The sequence below is a fragment of the Saccopteryx bilineata genome, chromosome 5 (assembly GCF_036850765.1).
Source record: "Saccopteryx bilineata isolate mSacBil1 chromosome 5, mSacBil1_pri_phased_curated, whole genome shotgun sequence".
Lineage (NCBI taxonomy): Eukaryota > Metazoa > Chordata > Mammalia > Chiroptera > Emballonuridae > Saccopteryx > Saccopteryx bilineata.
In genome coordinates, this window is record NC_089494.1 from 17966717 (window position 1) to 17986244 (window position 19528).

At 46.2% G+C, this 19528-nt stretch overlaps 1 protein-coding gene across 1 annotated transcript; it reads right to left on the minus strand.

Moving 5' to 3' along the window:
* Positions 1 to 16888: 16888 nt before the first annotated feature.
* On the minus strand, positions 16889 to 19289 carry CDK5R2 (cyclin dependent kinase 5 regulatory subunit 2). Its single transcript, XM_066232866.1, has one exon. The coding sequence runs from the start codon at positions 19140 to 19142 to the stop codon at positions 18036 to 18038; it is 1107 nt and encodes a 368-aa protein (XP_066088963.1). The 5' UTR covers positions 19143 to 19289; the 3' UTR covers positions 16889 to 18035.
* Positions 19290 to 19528: the final 239 nt, after the last annotated feature.

The window sequence follows — 19528 nt, forward strand, 5'->3', positions numbered from 1 at the left end:
GTTTCCGTGAGGTTGAGGGAGGAGAAAATAGCTCAAGGAGGCTAGAAAGCCAGACCCGAAACACCGGTTCCTTTTTCTGGAAGAGGAGGCCAAGTTGCTTAGCAACACAGCAAGAATTTGTCAGGGAGGCTCCAGGCAGTTTTTTTCCTTTTGCATCCTGCAGCAGGGAGACGTCTCGGGTGACAGTGAGTGGGTAAACAAGTGGGAAAGTGAGGAAGGGTCCCAGGCTCTGATGGTAACCTCTGCACCTCACCCTCCTTTCCTGCAGTCAGCTTCCAAATCCCCAGATCTCTCGCCTTGGTTTTCCACCCTTGACACAGAGGCAGAGACAAGCTCTAGGGTCTATATTGCACACACAATCTGTGCAATGGTCACATCTCTGACTGAGCACCTAAGGGCCAGACTCAAGACCACCTTATAATGTGTACTGTGCTTTATAGCAGACAAAATACACCCATGTACATGATTTCACCTGATACTATAATAGCCTCTTTAATTCCTATGTGACAGATGGGGGGGGGGGGGAATCAAGGTTCCACAGTGAGGGAATAGAAGGATCTAGATTTTCTGCAAATTTCTGCAGATTTCTACTACATGCTGTAGCATGGATCTTAATACATACTAATCCAGGCATTAGTACATATGTGTGCACTGTATCCTCTGTGCTCTCAGTCTGAATTTTTTGTATGCCTAATATCCGCAGATGCCCCAAGATTTACCTCCCACCTCCTTCCTCCCACCTTTTACCTCCTTTTCAGTCACAAAGCAGGTAAGTTGTGATAGCGGGGTTCAGCTGTTCTTCTCTGCTGGCCCCATCCAGCCGGGGGCGGGAGGGGATCCCTGGAGTGGGGAGCCCCAGGAAGGGCCTGGCCTGCTGGCATGCTGCTGTGCGAGGCCAGACTGGCACAAGCGTCTACACACCAGCAGCAGAAGCAAGTCCCCTGGCTGGCATTCCAGAGAGAGGCATTTGGGTTGCACTGGGACCATGTCCTGGCAGCAGGGAGTAAACATGTGTCACCCAGTCACAGATAGCTCATGGAAGGTCCAGGCCTCCAGGCTCTGTGCCGCCTCAGGGGCCAGCAATGCTGGTCAGAGGAGCCCTAGGCCCCATTCTGGACTCTACTGTGGTCTCTTAACCCCTCTGTCAATGTTTCTTAATAGTGTTGACGACCATAGCAATGACTGTTACCCCAACAACAGTGATAGCGCCACTCCTATCACAGCCGTTTGAGAGACACAACAAATTTCCATGTAATGAGAAAATAAAATTCAGAGTGAATAACTATCTTAGGTCAGCAGCTAATAAATGATAAAGTAGGGACTCCAACCTCTGACTCATAGTCTTCTGTTCATCACATCACAATATCTTTATATATTAGGGGAGAGAAAGGAGTCCCAGGGGACATTCAGACACCCTGTCCTCTATCCCCAAATTACACGTGGCCTACACATGTAGGCCAATATGGCTCAGTTGGTGTTCCACATAGAATGGTCAATTTGAGTATTTTGATCAAAGTTTTATTGATATCCAAAAACAAATAGTTTTGTGTATATACAGCAATACACACAAAACAGAAGATTCTGTTTTAAAAGACCAATAACCTTGTCATTATTTCTACTACTGAACATTCTACTAGAGGTCCTCATCAACATAGTAAGACAAGAAGAAACATATGCTGAAGCCCTGGCCACGTGGCTCAGTGGATAAAGCATTGTCCCAATGTTCCGGGGTCTCTGGTTTGATCCCCGGTCAGTACGAGAAGCATCAATGAGTGCTCAGCTAAAACAAAAAAGAAGCTATATGCATATACTGAAAAGGAAGATACTAAAATGCCCTTTTTGCAGATAATATGACTGCCTAACTAGAAAATCCAAGAAATTCAACTGGCAAACAATTAAGAACTAATGCAATTAGTATATCCAGTAAGCTATAAGATTAACATACAAAAACTAAAGGTTCCCCCATTACTTCATAAAAATAAGAAAAAAAAATTGGGGATAACAGATTTACAACAACAATGAAAAATATGCTCCCAGATAAACCTAGTGAGAAACATGGGGAACATCTAAATGGATAAAGCTATAAATCTGCACTAAGGAATGTAAAAGAGGACCTGAATAACTGAAGCGCTTAGCATGCCTCTGGGTGAAGGATTCAGTATTGCAAAATGTCAAGTCTGTCCAAAGTGATGTGTAAAAGTATCTAACCGACAGTCCCTTGGTTGGTTAGAACATCGCCTGGAAGCACAGAGGCTGCTGGTTCGATCCCTGGTCAGGGCGCAAACAGGAACAGATTGATGGTCCCGTCTCTCTCGCGCTAAAATCTATTCATAGAAATTTTAAAGAAAGTGATACCATCCCAATCTAAGTCTCAAAGGAATTTTATGGAAACTGACAAGCTTGACTATAAAGTTTTTCGGGGCTGTGTTTAAGATTAGCCAAGACGGCCTGACCTGTGATGGCGCAGTGGATAAAAAATGCTAAGGTTGCCGGTTTGAAACCCTGGGCTTGCCTGGTCAAGGCACATATGGGAGTTGATGCTTTCTGCTCCTCCCCCTTCTCTCTCTCTCTCTTTCTCTCTCATTCCTCTCTCTCTATAAATCAATAAATAAATAAAAATTCTTTAAAAAAAAAGATTAGCCAAGACAACGACTTCTCTGGCCCCCATCTCACAGACCAGAGAACCTTGTCCGGGAAGCGCTCTACTAAATAAAGCTTTTGCTCTTCCAAAGAAAAAAAAGATTAGACAAGACAATTTTTGCAAAAAAAAGTGAGCATATTGCAAAATGACTGTTATTAAAAGTGTGGCTTGGTGCAGAAATAGTTGAGTAGACCAGCAGGACCTGGGGAGTAGGTCTGTGCACGAGTGCATAAAAAATAAAAATGACATTCCCTGGGGGAACAGGAAAACTGTTCAAAGTTTGGCACAATTTGCTATTCATTTGGGGAAAATAGTTATACCTTACTTCTTGCTGCATAAAAAATAAATACCAGCCTGATTAGGCGACGGTGCAGTGGATAGAGCGTCAGACTGGGATGCCAAGGACCCAGGTTCGAGACCCCGAGGTCGCCAGCTTTAGCGTGGACTCATCTGGTTTGAGCAAAAGCTCACCAGCTTGGACCCAGGGTCACTGGCTCGAGCAAGGGGTTACTCGGTCTGCTGAAGCCCCGCAGTCAAGGCACATATGAGAAAGCAATCAATGAACAACTAAGGTGTCGCAACGCGCAATGAAAAACTAATGATTGATGCTTCTCAGCTCTTTGTTCCTGTCTGTCCTTGTCTATCCTTCTCTCTGACTCTCTCTCTGTAAAAAATAATAATAATAAATAAATAAATACCAAAATAGATTAAAGAATAAAATATTGATACTATAAAAGTACCAGAAGAAAATTAAAAAACAAAGCAAAACCTAACCTCCAAACCCAGCAGAAAACAAGAGCATTCAAAAGGAGAAGAGAAGGGATCAGGAAGATGGCAGCGGAGTAGGCGGACACACAGATGCCCAGATCTCAACACCAAACTGGAATACAAATCAATTTAGGAAAAATCAGCATGAAAAACCAACACTGAACTGCAAGAACAGCTATCAAAAACCAAGGAGCAAAGAGGAAGCCACAATAAACCTGGTAAGGAGTGCCTGAATCTCCTCTGCTTACAGGAACGGCAGGGGGGGGTGGTGGTGGTGAGGCTGAGAGCCCAGTGAGATTTCACAGAGGAAAAAGAGCAGAAACTACTGCTCACAGCCACTTACCTGGCGACCAGGGAGCAAGGTGGGTTGAAAAGACCAGCTTATCTCCCAAGTGGAAAGGACAAGGAGAGGGACAGACTGTGAGGGGCTAAGGTATGCAAGAAATGAAATAAAAAAGCTGACTCATTCATGCTGGAGGTGGCCATAGCTGGGGGAGGGACTGAACCTTTCACAAAACAGAGCTGAAGTGCTTCCGGATCAGAGATCTCTGGACATCTATCCAGCTCCAATCAGCGCAACAAGACACAGCTGAAAACAAGAAGTGGGGAGGAGGGGCAGTAACTCAGGTCTCCATGGAGATCTGAGATACACCTCCCCCTACTGAAGCTGAGAAAAAACCCTGCCCCCAGTGAGATTAGCTGGTGGAAGAGACCTTCAGCGTCTCAGGTTACACCCACAGCATTCCTGGTTACAGTTTCAAGGAAGCCCCCTGCTGAGATCATTTAACAAGACTATCACCTGTTAAGAAAACAAACAAATCAAGACTTCAAAGCTGCCCAAATCCGAAAGTGGATTACAAATAATAGCTGATACCAACCAAAGAAGACCTAGAAATAACACAACTGAAAACAGGAGGCAGAAAACACCAAGCCTAGACTCAAGCAACTCTACAAATAAAACACCATTATGAGAAGACAAAGGAGTGCAACCCAAATGAAACCACAAGAGACACCCTTGAGAGATGAGCTGAGTGATATGGAAATAATCAAACTTCCAGATGCGGAATTCAAAATAATGATTGTAAGGATGCTTAGGGATCTTAGAACAACAATGGAGGGGCAGTTTGAAAACCTAAATAAAGAAATAGCAAGGATAAAAAAGGATATTGGAATATTAAAAAAGAATCAGTCAGAGATGACAAATACAATATCAGAAATGAAGACCACAATGGAAGGAATTAAAAACAGGATAGATACAGCTGAGGATCGAATCAGCGAGTTGGAGGACAACTGGAATGAAGGCATGAAAGCAGAGAAGAAAAGAGAAAAGAGACTCAAAAAGTCAGAGGAAACACTTAGAGAGCTCTGTGACAACATGAAGAGAAATAACATCCGCATCATAGGGGTTCCTGAAGAAGAAAAAGAACAAGGGATAGAGACTTTGTTCAATCATATCATAACTGAAAACTTCCCTAAATTAATGCAAGAGAAACTCTTACAAGTCCAAGAAGCACAGAGAACTCCATTAAAGAGAAACCCAAAGAAACCTACACCAAGACACATCATAATTAAAATACCAAAGCTAAGCGATAAAGAGAAAATATTAAAAGCTGCAAGAGAAAAAAAAGCTATCACCTACAAAGGAGCCCCCATAAGGATGACATCCGACTTCTCAACAGAAACACTTGAGGCCAGAAGGGAATGGCAAGAAATATTCAAAGTAATGCAGAACAAGAACCTACAACCAAGACTACTTTATCCAGCAAGGCTATCGTTTAAAATCGAAGGAGAAATAAAAAGCTTCCCAGACAAAAAACAACTCAAGGAATTCATTACAACCAAACCAACACTGCAAGAAATGTTAAGGGGCCTGTTGTAAACAGATCAAAGTTGGAAAAGAATATAGCAAAAAAAGGAATACACCTTTAAAGAAGAAAATGGCAATAAACAACTACATATCAATAATAACCTTAAATGTAAATGGATTAAATGATCCAATCAAAAGACATAGGGTAGCTGCGTGGATAAGAAAACAGGACCCATACATATGTTGTCTACAAGAGACACACCTTAGAACAAAAGACACACATAGATTGAAGGTAAAAGGATGGAAAAAAACATTTCATGCAAATGGAAATGAAAAAAAAGCTGGGGTAGCAATACTTATATCAGACAAATTGGACTTTAAAACAAAGAATATAGTAAGAGATAAAGAAGGCCATTACATAATGATAAAGGGAGTAATCCAACAGGAAGATATAACTATTATAAATATCTATGCACCTAATATAGGAGCACCCAAATATATAAAACAGACTTTGATGGATTTAAAGGGCAAGATCAACAGCAATACTATAATAGTAGGGGATTTCAATACCCCACTAACATCACTAGATAGATCCTCAAGAAAGAAAATTAACAAAGAAACAGCAGACTTATTGGAAACACTAGATCAACTTGATTTAATAGATATCTTCAGATCCTTTCACCCTAAAGCAGCAGAATATACATTCTTTTCAAGCGCTCATGGTACATTCTCTAGGATAGACCACATGTTAGGGCACAAAAGTGCTCTCAACAAATTTAAGAAGACTGAAATCATATCAAGCACCTTCTCCGATCACAACGGCATGAAACTAGAAATGAATCACAGTAGAAAAGCTCAAAAATTCTCAAACACATGGAAACTAAATAGCAGGGTGCTAAATAATGAATGGATTAAGAATGAGATCAAAGAAGAAATAAAAAAATTCCTAGAAACGAATGACAATGAGCACACAACTCAAAATTTATGGGACACAGCAAAAGCAGTGCTGAGAGGGAAGTTCATAGCACTACAGGCACACTTTCAGAAGCTAGAAAAAGCTCAAATAAACAACTTAACCCTGCATCTAAAAGAATTAGAAAAAGAACAGCAAGTAAAGCCCAAATGTAGTAGAAGGAAGGAAATAATAAAGATCAGAGCAGAAATAAATGACATAGAGGCTAAAGAAACAATACAGAGGATCAATGAAACTAAGAGCTGGTTCTTTGAAAAGGTAAACAAGATTGATGAACCTTTAAGTAGACTCACCAAGAAAAAGAGAGAGAGGACTCAAATAAATAAAATTAGAAATGAGAGAGGAGAAATAACAACTGACACAACAGAAATACAAAATATTGTAAGAAAATACTATGAAGAACTGTATGCCACAAAACTAGACAACCTAGATGAAATGGACAAATTCCTTGAAACATACAATCTTCCAAAAATCAATCTGGAAGAATCAGAAAACCTAAACAGACCGATTACACCAAATGAGATCGAAACAGTTATCAAAAAACTCCCAACAAAGAAAAGTCCGGGGCCCGATGGCTTCACAACGGAATTCTACCAAATATTCAAAGAAGAACTAACTCCTATCCTTCTCAAACTATTTCAAAAAATTCAAGAGGAAGGAAGACTTCCAAGCTCCTTTTATGAGGCGAGCATAATTCTGATTCCAAAACCAGGCAAAGACAACACAAAGAAAGAAAATTATAGGCCAATATCTCTGATGAATATAGATGCTAAAATCCTCAACAAAATATTAGCAAACCGGATCCAACAATATATGGAAAAAATCATACACCATGATCAAGTGGGATTTATCCTGGGGAGGCAAGGCTGGTACAATATTCGTAAATCAATCAATGTGATTCATCACATAAACAAAAAGAAGGAGAAAAACCATATGATAATTTCAATAGATGCAGAAAAAGCATTTAATAAAATCCAGCACCCATTCATGATCAAAACTCTCAGCAAAGTGGGAATACAGGGAACATACCTCAACATGATAAAAGCCATCTATGAGAAACCCACAGCCAACATCATACTCAATGGGCAAAAATTAAAAGCAATACCCTTAAGATCAGGAACAAGGCAGGGGTGCCCCCTTTCACCACTCTTATTTAACATAGTCCTGGAAGTCCTAGCCACAGCAATCAGACAAGAAGAAGAAATAAAAGGCATTCAAGTTGGAAAAGAAGAAGTAAAACTATCATTATTTGCAGATGATATGATATTGTATATAGAAAACTCTAAAGTCTCAGTCAAAAAACTACTGGACCTGATAAATAAATTCAGCAAAGTGGCAGGATATAAAATCAATACTCAGAAATCAGAAGCATTTTTATACACCAACAATGAACAGTCAGAAAGAGAAATTAAGGAAACAATCCCCTTCACAATTACAACCAAAAAAATAAAGTACCTAGGGGTAAACTTAACCAAGGAGACTAAAGACTTGTACTCGGAAAATTACAAAGCATTGATAAAAGAAATCAAGGAAGATACAAACAAGTGGAAGCATATACCATGCTCATGGTTAGGAAGAATAAACATCATTAAAATGTCTATATTACCCAAAGCAATCTATAAATTCAATGCAATACCAATTAAAATACCAATGACATACTTCAAAGATATAGAACACATATTCCAAAAATTTATATGGAACCAAAAGAGGACACGAATAGCCTCAGCAATCTTAAAAAAGAAGAATAAAGTGGGAGGTATCACACTTCCTGATATCAAGTTATACTACAAGGCCGTTGTACTCAAAACAGCCTGGTACTGGCATAAGAACAGGCATATAGATCAATGGAACAGAACAGAGAACCCAGAAATAAACCCACAGTTCTATGGACAACTGATATTTGACAAAGGAGGTAAGGAAATACAATGGAGTAAAGACAGCCTCTTTAACAAATGGTGTTGGGAAAATTGGACAGCTACCTGCAAAAAAATGAAACTAGATCACCAGCTTACACCACTCACAAAAATAAACTCAAAATGGATAAAAGACTTAAATGTAGGCCGTGAAACCATAAGCATCTTAGAAGAAAACATAGGCAGTAAGCTCTCCGACATCTCTCGGAGCAATATATTTACTGATTTATCTCCACGGGGAAGTGAAATAAAAGACAGGATAAACAAATGGGACTATATCAAACTAAAAAGCTTTTGCACAGCTAAAGACAACAAGAACAGAATAAAAAGACAAACTACACAATGGGAGAATATATTTGACAATACGTCTGATAAGGGGTTAATAACCAAAATTTATAAAGAACTTGTAAAACTCAACACCAGGAAGACAAACAACCCAATCCAAAAATGGGCAAGAGATGAATAGACATTTCTCCAAAGAGGACATACAGATGGCCAATAGGCATATGAAAAAATGCTCAACATCACTAATCATTAGAGAAATGCAAATTAAAACAACAATGAGATATCACCTCACACCAGTCAGAATGGCGCTTATCAACAAAACAACACAGAATAAGTGCTGGCGAGGATGTGGAGAAAAGGGAACCCTCCTGCACTGCTGGTGGGAATGCAGACTGGTGCAGCCACTGTGGAAAACAGTATGGAGATTCCTCAAAAATCTGAAAATCGAACTGCCTTTTGACCCAGCTATCCCACTTTTAGGAATATACCCCAAGGACACCATAGAACGGCTCGAAAAGGAGAAATGCACCCGCATGTTTGTGGCAGCATTGTTCACAATAGCAAAGATCTGGAAACAGCCCAAGTGTCTGTCAGAGGACGAGTGGATTAAAAAGCTTTGGTACATATATACTATGGAATACTACTCAGCCATAAGAAATGATGACATCGGATCATTTACAATAACATGGATGGACCTTGACAACATTATACGGAGTGAAATAAGTAAATCAGAAAAAAAAAAAAACTAAGATGAATCCATACATAGAAGGGACATAAAAATGAGACTCAGAGACATGAACAAGAATGTGATGGCAACAGGGGCGGGAGGTTGGGAGAGGGGGGAGGGGGTGAAGAAGGAGAGAGGGGTTAGGGGAGGGGAGGGGCACAAAGAAAACCAGATAGAAGATGACAGAAGACAATTTAACTTTGGGGGAGGGGTATACAGCACAATCAAATGTCAAAATAATCTAGAGATATTTTCCCTCAACATATGTACCCTGATTTATCAATGTCACTGCATTAAATTTAATAAAAAAAGGAGAAGAGAAATATAAAATATCTAGGAGGAGTTAGTTATCAGTTGTATCCAAAAGATACATATTTAGTTGTATACTTATTGGCAACCAAAGATAAACATGGAAACTCTCATCACGTACCCATTTCATTTCACATTTACTGAGATCTACTGCATTGCCAGGCACAGTGCTACTTCTCATTATTTAAAGAAAGAACATGAATAAGTTAATGTAAAGAGAAAAATATTTATTATTTGAATAAGGGACAATGGGTCTTCTATGGCAGTTACAAAAAATACAGAAGTATTCTTTTTTTAAAAAAATTTATTAAGTTTTGGAGAGAGGGAGGAGAGAGAGAAAGAGAAAGAGAAAGAGAAAGAGAGGGAAGGTAAGAAAGAGGGGGGGAGAAAGCATCTACAAGTAGATGCTTCCTGTATGTGCCTTGACCAGGTGAGCCCAGGGATTTGAACCTGCGACCTCACTATTTCAGGTCATCGCTTTATCCACTGCACCACCACAGGTTTCTCAAATGGCCTTAAGATAGATTCTTGAAAGGGTGCACATATGTGTGTGTCCATGTTCTGTGTGTGTGCGTGCACCAAATCTGTGCTGTATGTGTACAGATACATGCTTGCTGGGCTAGATCAGTGACTAACTGCCCTTGACCAGCAAGGGACTTTCTTAAACCTGAGGGGTTTGGAAACAGCTTGGGGAGGAGGGAGGGACTGAAGGACTGAAGATGTGTGTTTCTGCTTTTCCAGACACTGCCCAGCCTCACTTTCTTCTCTTCCCTCCCTCCCTTTCTTCCTCTCTCCCTTCCTTCCTTCCTTCCTTCCTTCCTTCCTTCCTTCCTTCCTTCCTTCCTTCCTTCCTTCCTTCCTTCCTTCCTCCCTCCCTCCCTCCCTCCCTCCCTCCCTCCCTCCCTTCCTTCCTTCCTTCCTTCCTCCTCCTCCTCCTCCTCCCTCCCTCTTTCCCTCCCTCCCTCCCTCCTTCCCTCCCTCCCTCCCTCCCTCTCTCCCTCCCTTTTCTTTTTTACAGGCATCATCACCATCATCAGCCAGAGAACTCAGGAAAGTACTAAGAAGAGAGGAAAACTGACAATTTAAAATCCCACCATGTACGGAGTGGGGGGAGGTAGAAGAGGGTAAAGGGGGTCAGTCAATACGTGGTGACAGAAACAGACTTGACTTTGGGTGGTGAACACACAGGCAGTATGCAGACGACATATTATAGGATTGTATTCTTGAAACGCATACAATCTTATTAACTAATGTCACCTAATAAAATTAATAAAATTTAAAAATAAAATTCTACCACTTAGGGCAACTATTAACATTTTAATAAACACCCTAAAAGTTTCTACTGCTGCACATGAGCGCGTGCACACATTCTTCATATATCCATGACTGCCTACTGTGTGCCCAGCACTATGCTAGGTGTAAGAAATCTAGCCATGAACAAGACAGACCTTTATCAGGAGAGAGAGAATGCTATGAAAAAGTAAGTCAGGAGTATGTGATAAAGGGTGACTGTGGGGCAGGCTGAGACGAATTCATCAGCAAGAGGTGACTATTAAATCGAGATCTGAATGACAAGAAGAGGAAAGCCATTTAAAGATCTTTTTCATATTATATTGTTTTTAACCTACTGTCTTCCCTCTGTCATGGTCACTTTTCATATCAATAAATATAGACTGATGAATAATTTTTAATGGTCCACAATATCCTAATGAATATTGACTTATCACAATTTGTTTAATCTCCTAGTGATGAATCCAGTTTTTCAAATATTATAAACAATGTTGTGATAAGCATCCTGTATTAGGTCTTTTTGTATTTCTTAGGGCAAATTTCTGATAATGTGGTCAAAGCGCATACTTTCACATTTTGATCCATAGCCAACTTGCTCTTCAAAAAGACTGAACTAGAGCAAAGATGGCCTGGGCGCTGGGGATGGCTCCTCGGCCTCTACCCCAGGCGCTAGAGTGGCTCTGGTCACGAGCGACGCCCCGGAGGGGCAGAGCATCGCCCCCTGGTGGGCAGAGCGTCGCCCCCTGGTGGGCGTGCCGGGTGGATCCCGGTCAGGCGCATGCGGGAGTCAGTCTGACTGTCTATCCCTGTTTCCAGCTTCAGAAAAATACAAAAAAAAAAAAAAAAAGAAAAAAAGACTGAACTATCATGTGTGTCTATAAACAGGGTGAGAAAGTGAACATTTCCTCATGTTTTTATTGTGGTTTCAGTTTTCCATTTTTATAATCTTTCTCCATATAAGAGATTCAATATCCTATTACTGTTTTGACTTGAATTTCTTTGGCCAGTAATAAAGTTAAGTATCTTTGTATGTGTTTATTGATTATTTACGTTTTTGTATGAATGACTTCTTTACAGTTTCAACCATCTGTTGAAAATATATTGTGTTGCGTATATGTATTCTCAGATTGTCATTTGTCCTTCAGTCTTGCTTGTGGTTGTTTTTTTTCTCTCTAGTTCTCTAACATTCTAACACTTAAATAGAGGCAGAATAATCCATCTTTTCCTTTAAGGTCTTCTCTAGAAAGATGTTCTCCATCCAACCCAAGATGCAATAATAACAATACTAAAAAACAACTCATATTTTCTCCAAGTATTTTATTTAATATGTGACTATACATAGTCATATACAGTCACATATTAATTACTGTTTCCTAATTTTCAAACAATATACTCATGCATTTTTACTTAAAAAAAGTAAACTCCACACATAAGGTAAAAAAAAGGTCCCCTATATATTAGTCTTAGTTCATTCCCAGAAGTTACTTATTAAGAGTGATGTAAGCCTGACCTTTGGTGGCGCAGTGGATAAAGCGTTGACCTGGAAATGCTGAGGTCGCCGGTTCGAAACCCTGGGCTTGCCTGGTCAAGGCACATATGGGAGTTGATGCTTCCAGCTCCTCCCCCTTCTCTCTCACTGTCTCTCTCTCTCCTCTCTAAAAATGAATAAATAAAATTAAAAAAAAAAATTTTGCCTGACCTGTGGTGGCGCAGTGGATAAAGCGTCGACCTGGAAATGCTGAGGTCGCCGGTTCGAAACCCTGGGCTTGCCTGGTCAAGGCACATATGGGAGTTGATGCTTCCAGCTCCTCCCCCCTATCTCTCTCTCCTCTCTGTCTCTCTCTGTCTCTCTCTCCTCTCTAAAATGAATAAATAAATAAAGAATTAAAAAAATGAATAAATAAAAAAAAATAAAAAAGATAAAAAAAAAAAAAAAAAGAGTGATGTATATCTTTCTCAAGCTTCTGTTACACACACATACACACACACATACACATACACACACAGAAATTATAGTTTAGTTTGTTTTGCTTTTGCATAAATGGCATTGTACTGTATGTAATGCTATGCAACTATTAATATTACAACATGTTTTGGAGGTCTTTCCTGTCAGTATATAGGATCCAATCCACTCTTTTCAACTTGATGCTGGTAACTTGGATGTATCAAAGTTATTTAACCCCTAACCTATGAGTGGATATTTAGGATGATTCCAATTTACCTCTCTCCAAACAATAATACAATTTTAAAAATATTTGCCATGTCTCTTTGTGGACACATTTAAATATTTCTCTAGGGTCAATACTAGAAATTAGAATTTGTGAGTATAAATGTATGTGCATTTACATTTATTTATTTATTTATTTTTGTATTTTTCTGAAGCTGGAAACGGGGAGAGACAGTCAGACAGACTCCCGCATGCACCCGACCGGGATCCACCCGGCACACCCACCAGGGGCAACGCTCTACCCACCAGGGGGCGATGCTCTGCCCCTCCCGGGCATCGCTCTGTTGCGACCAGAGCCACTCTAGCGCCTGGGGCAGTGGCCAAGGAGCCATCCTCAGCGCCCGGGCCATCTTTGCTCCAATGGAGCCTTGGCTACGGGAGGGGAAGAGAGAGACAGAGAGGAAGGAGAGGGGGAGGGGTGGAGAAGCAGATGGGCGCTTCTCCTGTGTGCCCTGGCTGGGAATCGAACCCGGGACTTCTGCACGCCAGGTCGACGCTCTACCACTGAGCCAACCGGCCAGGGCCTATGCATTTAAATTTTAATATTCAATAGATAGTTTGAAATTGTCTCCTCTTCTAAGGCTTTTATAGCTTTTTATTTAATTTTTACAATCAATTTGAAATTTATTTTGGGGCTAGGGATGAAGAAGTTTTGACCTTTTTCTTCATATAATGACTAGTTGTAGGAAAACAATTTACTAACTGATTCATCTCTTCCCAATGGATCTGAAGTGGTACCTTTATCATATGTTAGATTCCCATGATTGCCAAAGTTTAGTTTTGGATTATCCGTTCTGTTCTACGGATATGTCTAATCCTGTGTCAGCGCCGTATATTTTAGCTACTTAGCTCTATGATACACTTTCATATCTGGTAGGAAAAGCTCTCCATCATTACACTTCATTCTTAGGCTTTTCTTGTATTCTGTGTTTTTCTGGGATAATATATCAATTATTTTTTTCAAAGGAGTAAAATGTAGAAAAGGTGTAAAAAATGCCTCTTTTCCTATTTATATTGTTTATTATCACTCCTATTTTCTTCTAGGTTTTCACATATAAAAATGTACTCAGAGAGACTAATTTTATGATTTATGAGCTTAAAAGTCAGCCCACTAGTCTGCAAGTGCAACAGAGAGACTGCCTCTGAAAACCTCACCCGTGTATTAAACTAAGCTCAAAGGAACTTGAATACTGAGACTGTGCCTGTGTCTATCTATTTTGTACCCAATCTTTCATCACACTGAATGAAACCAATTTTTCTACCTCTCGTTTACACACCTAGCCTGTATAGGTACAGATGACCTTTTTGTAGGGTGTCTGGCAAGATGCTGAGAGGCAAGGTAATGGTCTTAATAAAGGTCTTTAAAGGTTTAATCCCTGCTGTCTTCAGGCCACTCTTGGCAAATGTGTATGATGTATAAAGGGGTCAGGCCCCCATATCTAGCCGCCAGACAGCCTCTGCTGTGAAAAATCTTCCGGAGATGCCCATCTGAATGTCTGAGGCAGAGTCTCCGTGGGCAGAGGCCCTAGGATGTCCCCTTGGATACTGCCAGATGCTCTGGTTGCCGGGCATCCTGCCTGGCAGGCAAGGCAGTTACCATGACAACCCCTCCCTACACACACTCTGCAATTTTTTGTTTCTCCTTTCCTATTAAGTACCAAGGTATTCCAGGGACAGGCAAGCATAGCTCTCAGGACAGGATGTCCTCTGCTTCAGGAAGGGGGACAGGGAAAGAAGTGGAGATGTGTATATGTTACTACTGAATGAATCTTCATTAGCATAAACGCCTATGTACCTACATCTTGGTTAAAATGTGTGCGTTTTATTGTATATCAATGCATGTATCAGCATGTATCATGCAAACAGTGGGATCACTGTTTATCTACCCATTTGCTTCCTTGCCCTCCTCCGGTCTCTGCTGCCCTGCGCAAGCAGGGAGAGTCACTCCCCTCCGCACCCAACCCCCACCAGGGGTAGTGCTGAGTCATGGCTCCCGCTGGGTTTCTGTCTCCGAGTCTCTTATTTCCTTTCTTTCCTCTTTCCACTCTTCACCCCAGCTGGGCTGCCTCTAGAGCTCTGGGTCCTCTTCACTACCTCTTTCCTGGGCCCGGACTCGCTTTCCCGAGGTTCACTTTTGGGCGGTAAAAAGGAGGCACTTCTCTCTGTTCCTAGGCTTCCTTGCTTCTCACTTGCCTTCTCAGAAGACAGTTCTGAGCCCTTCTCCTTAGAAGGGCCTCCTCTCCCAGAAAACAGGACTCTGACCACGTTTGACCCTGGAGGCTAATTCTCCCATGTATTCATGCTGATCCTCCTCCAGTCCTTCACCCCTAATCGGATTATGGCAGAGTGTCACGCTTTGGGGCACGGCAAGGAAAAGTGAGATTTAATTTGACTCCACACACTGAGATTTTTCTCTCGTTCTAGGTCTCCAAGTGCCAGACCACAGATTCCTGGAAGGATGCTTCAGTGTGTGTTTAGTACAGGGAGGGTGTTCGGTCTATGGGTTCAGGTGCAGTATCTACAGCCCCCCATCCCCAGGGGCGTGATGTTTGGAGGTCTCTGCAGGCTCTCGGGTCTCTTTGCTACCCGCTTTAGGCTTTTCTAACGCAGAAACTCCAATCAAATAGCCTTGCTAACTAGTTCCAAATAAAGCAGATAAGGATTGTTTCCACCGCTAGAGATGGGAAGAGTGAAGACGGGGCCCCGCCCGCCGGCACAGTCTGGTTACTATGGCGACAGCCGCGGGGTGACCCAAGTGCTCCTCCCTCCCTCCGTCCAAACCCAGAGAGATGACGGCACCGCGCTGACTGCGCCAAATTCCAGCCAATGAGCGGCTGCTCCCGCCTTCCCTTCCGCCGGTCCTCTCCCCCTCCCTCCGGGAACTCAATTCACAAATCTGGCCCGGGGATTTCCGGCTCCAGGCCGGGTGCAAGGGCGCTGGGCCCCGGCTGGGGGAGAGGCGAGGTCCGTCTTCCTGGGAGGGCAAGTGGGACCCGGCATTGCTGGGTTCTCGGGCCAGATTCCTGTAATTTGCCACCAGAATAGATTACACCCCGTTTTCAAACTATCTGGAAGACCTAATTGAGGCCGAGTCCTCTGCTCGTGCTGCCCTTCCAGGGACCCACCCGGCTCCCTGCGCCCGAGCGCGCCGCTCAGCACCACGGACAGCGAACCCGGGCCCTGTGGTTGCCGGCCCCGCCCAGGTGTCTGTCAGGGTTCTGGAAGTCTCCGAGCGCCTAGGGTCGGAGACGACAGCGCTCTGCTGGAGACGAGCCTCCCTGGGCCAGTGGAACCGTGGACGGAGTGCTTAGCCACGTGTCTAAGAGGGCGAGGGGGACCACACAGGAATCTGAGGCGAAATAGGTCATTTCTCTTCTTTCAACCCCACATGGCCCCAGGCTCCCAGGCTGCCCGTGTCCTCGCCTTCCTGGGGATAAAAGCCCAGGTCTGAATCTCAAGCAGGGGTGGCCCAGCCAAGGCTGCTGTGGGCAGGCGTGTGGCCGAAGCAGCTGTGGAGCCGTCCGGTGGGCGAGGAGAAGTGTGTGGGGCCGAGGGGGCCGTCAGGCGCCACCTGAGTGGTGAACACAGACCTATGTCTGCCTGGAACGCTATGGGATATATGACGGCGAGAGATGGAGGAAGAAGAGAAAAGCAGCTACAGTAACCAGCTAGTTCTGCCTCAGTGGACACTGTGGAAGGGGAACAACTTCTGCTGTCCTCCTCATTTAATCCAGAAATGGACTGGCCATGAATGAGGAGCTAGGTCAGACGAAATGGAGGCGGGGCTGGGGGCTGCAGTGGACCGGACAGAACGAGTAGCCGTTCTCAGGGACTTGACCTTCCCCTCTCGGCCCGGGGCGGGGGGTCCTCCTGCCCTGCCAGTGACAATTCCACTCCTGCTCCCTCCCTCCCTCCGGGGGCCCAAAAAAAGACCGGCGCAAAACCATCTGCAGGCGCTTCCAGCGCTTTATAGTTATCTCCCGGACAGACGGACAGACAGACAGTGCGGCCCGCGCCGTCGGCCCGCATCATTGGCACCTTGGATACGGCACCAGGCCCAACCCAGTCCCTGGTACCCTCCCGGGAGGATTCCGGTCCGGCCTCGGATCAGCACCTCAGACAGCTCCCGGCCCAACCTCCCCTCCCCCCTCCCTCCAGAAACCACCGAATAAATTAAAAGGGCGGGGAGGGGACAAAAACACCGAAGGATAAGGAAGAGGGTGGCCCTCCCCCTGAGTGAGAAGAGTTTCTGTCTCTTCTCCTCATTCTGCCGAGGCGTCGCTGCCGTCGGGGTGGCCTCCTAGGTTGAGTCTGCTCCCAAAGGTCAGCCTCCTGGAGTCGGCGTCCCGGTCCCCCAGCTCCCGGCATGCAACACGTAGGAAAGGGAGAGGGGGTGGGGGTGGGGCGGAGACCGTCCTCGTGGCGTCTGAGCCCCTGGGCTGTTTCTCGCGCGTCTCAGTCACTCCCAGTGAAGAACTCATGTTCCTTTTGGTCTGGGGAGGGGGTTCTGGGGGCTAAGTCGGGGGGAATAAATGCAAGCTGACATAGGTGGGGTGGGGGCAGGTGGGCAGGAAGGGAGGTGGTGACACATGCCAGGAGAGGGAAAAGGAGAACGAGAAGGGGAGATGGGGACACACGGTGCAGAAAGAGAAACAGGGGCAGAGAGAGATCGGGGGCGAGACGGAGACAGAAATACACACCCAAGGATCGGAAAATGGAAAGGCAGGTGGGAAGGAGGATGAAGGTACAGGAAGGAAGTGAGGAAATGGACAAAACCGAGGAGGACGGACTGACAGACACGCACAGAGGGAAGGGGGAGGCCCGGGCAGAGCTGGAGAGATGGGGGTGCAGACAGAAATGGTGAGGTAGGGGTCCCCTTCCTGCTCTCAGCCCCCACCCCCACCCCACGCCCAGCAGGTCCAGACGCCGGGCGCTCTGGCCTCCAGGCCTCCACCTTCCCCCGTGGGGCAGGGCGGCTCCTCCACCGGCCGGGGAGCGCGGCGGCGGTAACAGCGGCGGCAGCTTTACGGTCCCCGGGGCTCCGAGCGTGTGTCAGGGGCAGGGGCGGGGGGACAGGCGTTGCCCTCGGGTATCCCTAGCGGTCCAGGTTCATAGTCCAGTGCTTGGCTCCGGTCGCGCAGCTGTCCCTGGCGGCCGAGGAGGAGGCGGGGGTCGTGAGCGCGCCCCCACTGGGCGGACCCCCGGCGCCGGCGGCGGCCTCGCCCTCATTCTTAAGGTCTTGGAAGACCTGCGTGAAGAAGTGGGGGTCGGCGTTGAGCCGCAGCATCTGCGGGCTCAGCCGCTGGATGAGGCGCAGGCAGCGTTGCCAGAAGCGCTCCTTGTCGGGCTCCACGAGGAAGGGCTTGAGCGGGTAGGAGATCTCGTTGCCCATGTAGGAGTAGGCGAGGTAGAGGCAGGTAAGGAAGGCGGCCTGCAGCTCGGCGGCCGACGCCAGCTCATCCCCGCGCAGCGACTCGCGGCACAGCAGGTACACGAACACCAGGTTGGCCGGCGTGATGAAGGCCTGGTCTTGCCAGCCCTGCAGCAGCAGCGAGCGGTCCACTCCGCGGAACCAGCCCACCAGCTCGCCCGGGCTCAGCTCCTTGAGGCGGTAGCAGCGTCGGCACACGAAGTCGCCCAGGCAGCGCAGCAGCTCCCCGGTGGACGCCTGCACGATGACCCGCCGCGGCGAGCCTCCAGGCACCGGCGGCGCCGCCTGCGGGGCTGGGGGCGGCGGCGGCTTCCCCCCGCCCGAGCCTGGTGGCGGGGCGGCAGCGCTGCCCCCCGACGGCGGCTCACAGGTGGCGGCGGCGGCGGGCACTGTAGGCACGGGCACGGCCAGGGGCTTGGTGGCGCCGCCGCCGTCGGGGGGGTCCCGACCCTTGCGGAGAAGGTTCTCGCGGTTGCGTTGCTGGACCAGGGGGTCGGGGCCCGTGGACGCGGGCTTGGGCGTCACCTTCTTGCTGCCTTTCTTCTTCTTGGCGGACGCAGCCACCAGCCGCTTCCAGGTGAGCGCCGAGATGAGCACGGAGGGCCGCTTGAGCCGGCTCTCGCCTTTGCCGCCCTTGCCTACCGGCGGCGCCCCGTAGCCCCCCAGCGCCTCGTCCCCCGAGGGCGGCGCCTTCTTCTTCTCCTCTGGCAGCCCGCCGGGCCTCCGGCCCTTGGCCGAGGAGGCGGGGGAAAGAGACAGCACCGTGCCCATCCTGCAGGCAGGGGCCGGCGCCCGGGCCCCGGCGGGAACCGCGGGCGGCGCCGCTGCCGCCGCCGCCGCTGCTGCAGCCCCCGGGGACCCGGCGGTGGGGGGCCTAGCCCCGGCCGGGGCGCGGGAACTGGCGGGGGGAAGCTGGCTGCTCGGCGGCTCCGCGGATGCTGCTCTGAGTCTGAGCTGCGCCAGCTGCAGCGTCAGCCCCACCCCTTCTGCTCCTGCTTTCGCCGCGCCGCGCCCCGCCTCACGCAGCCAACCATCGCCCGAGCTGCCCTCCTAACCGGCAGCTCCTCTGGCCAATAGAGTCTTGCATGCCAACCCCCCAAGTCCCGCCCACCCCCCTTCGCCGGTCCTTTCCCTTAACCAGAAAGCGGAAAGAAAGG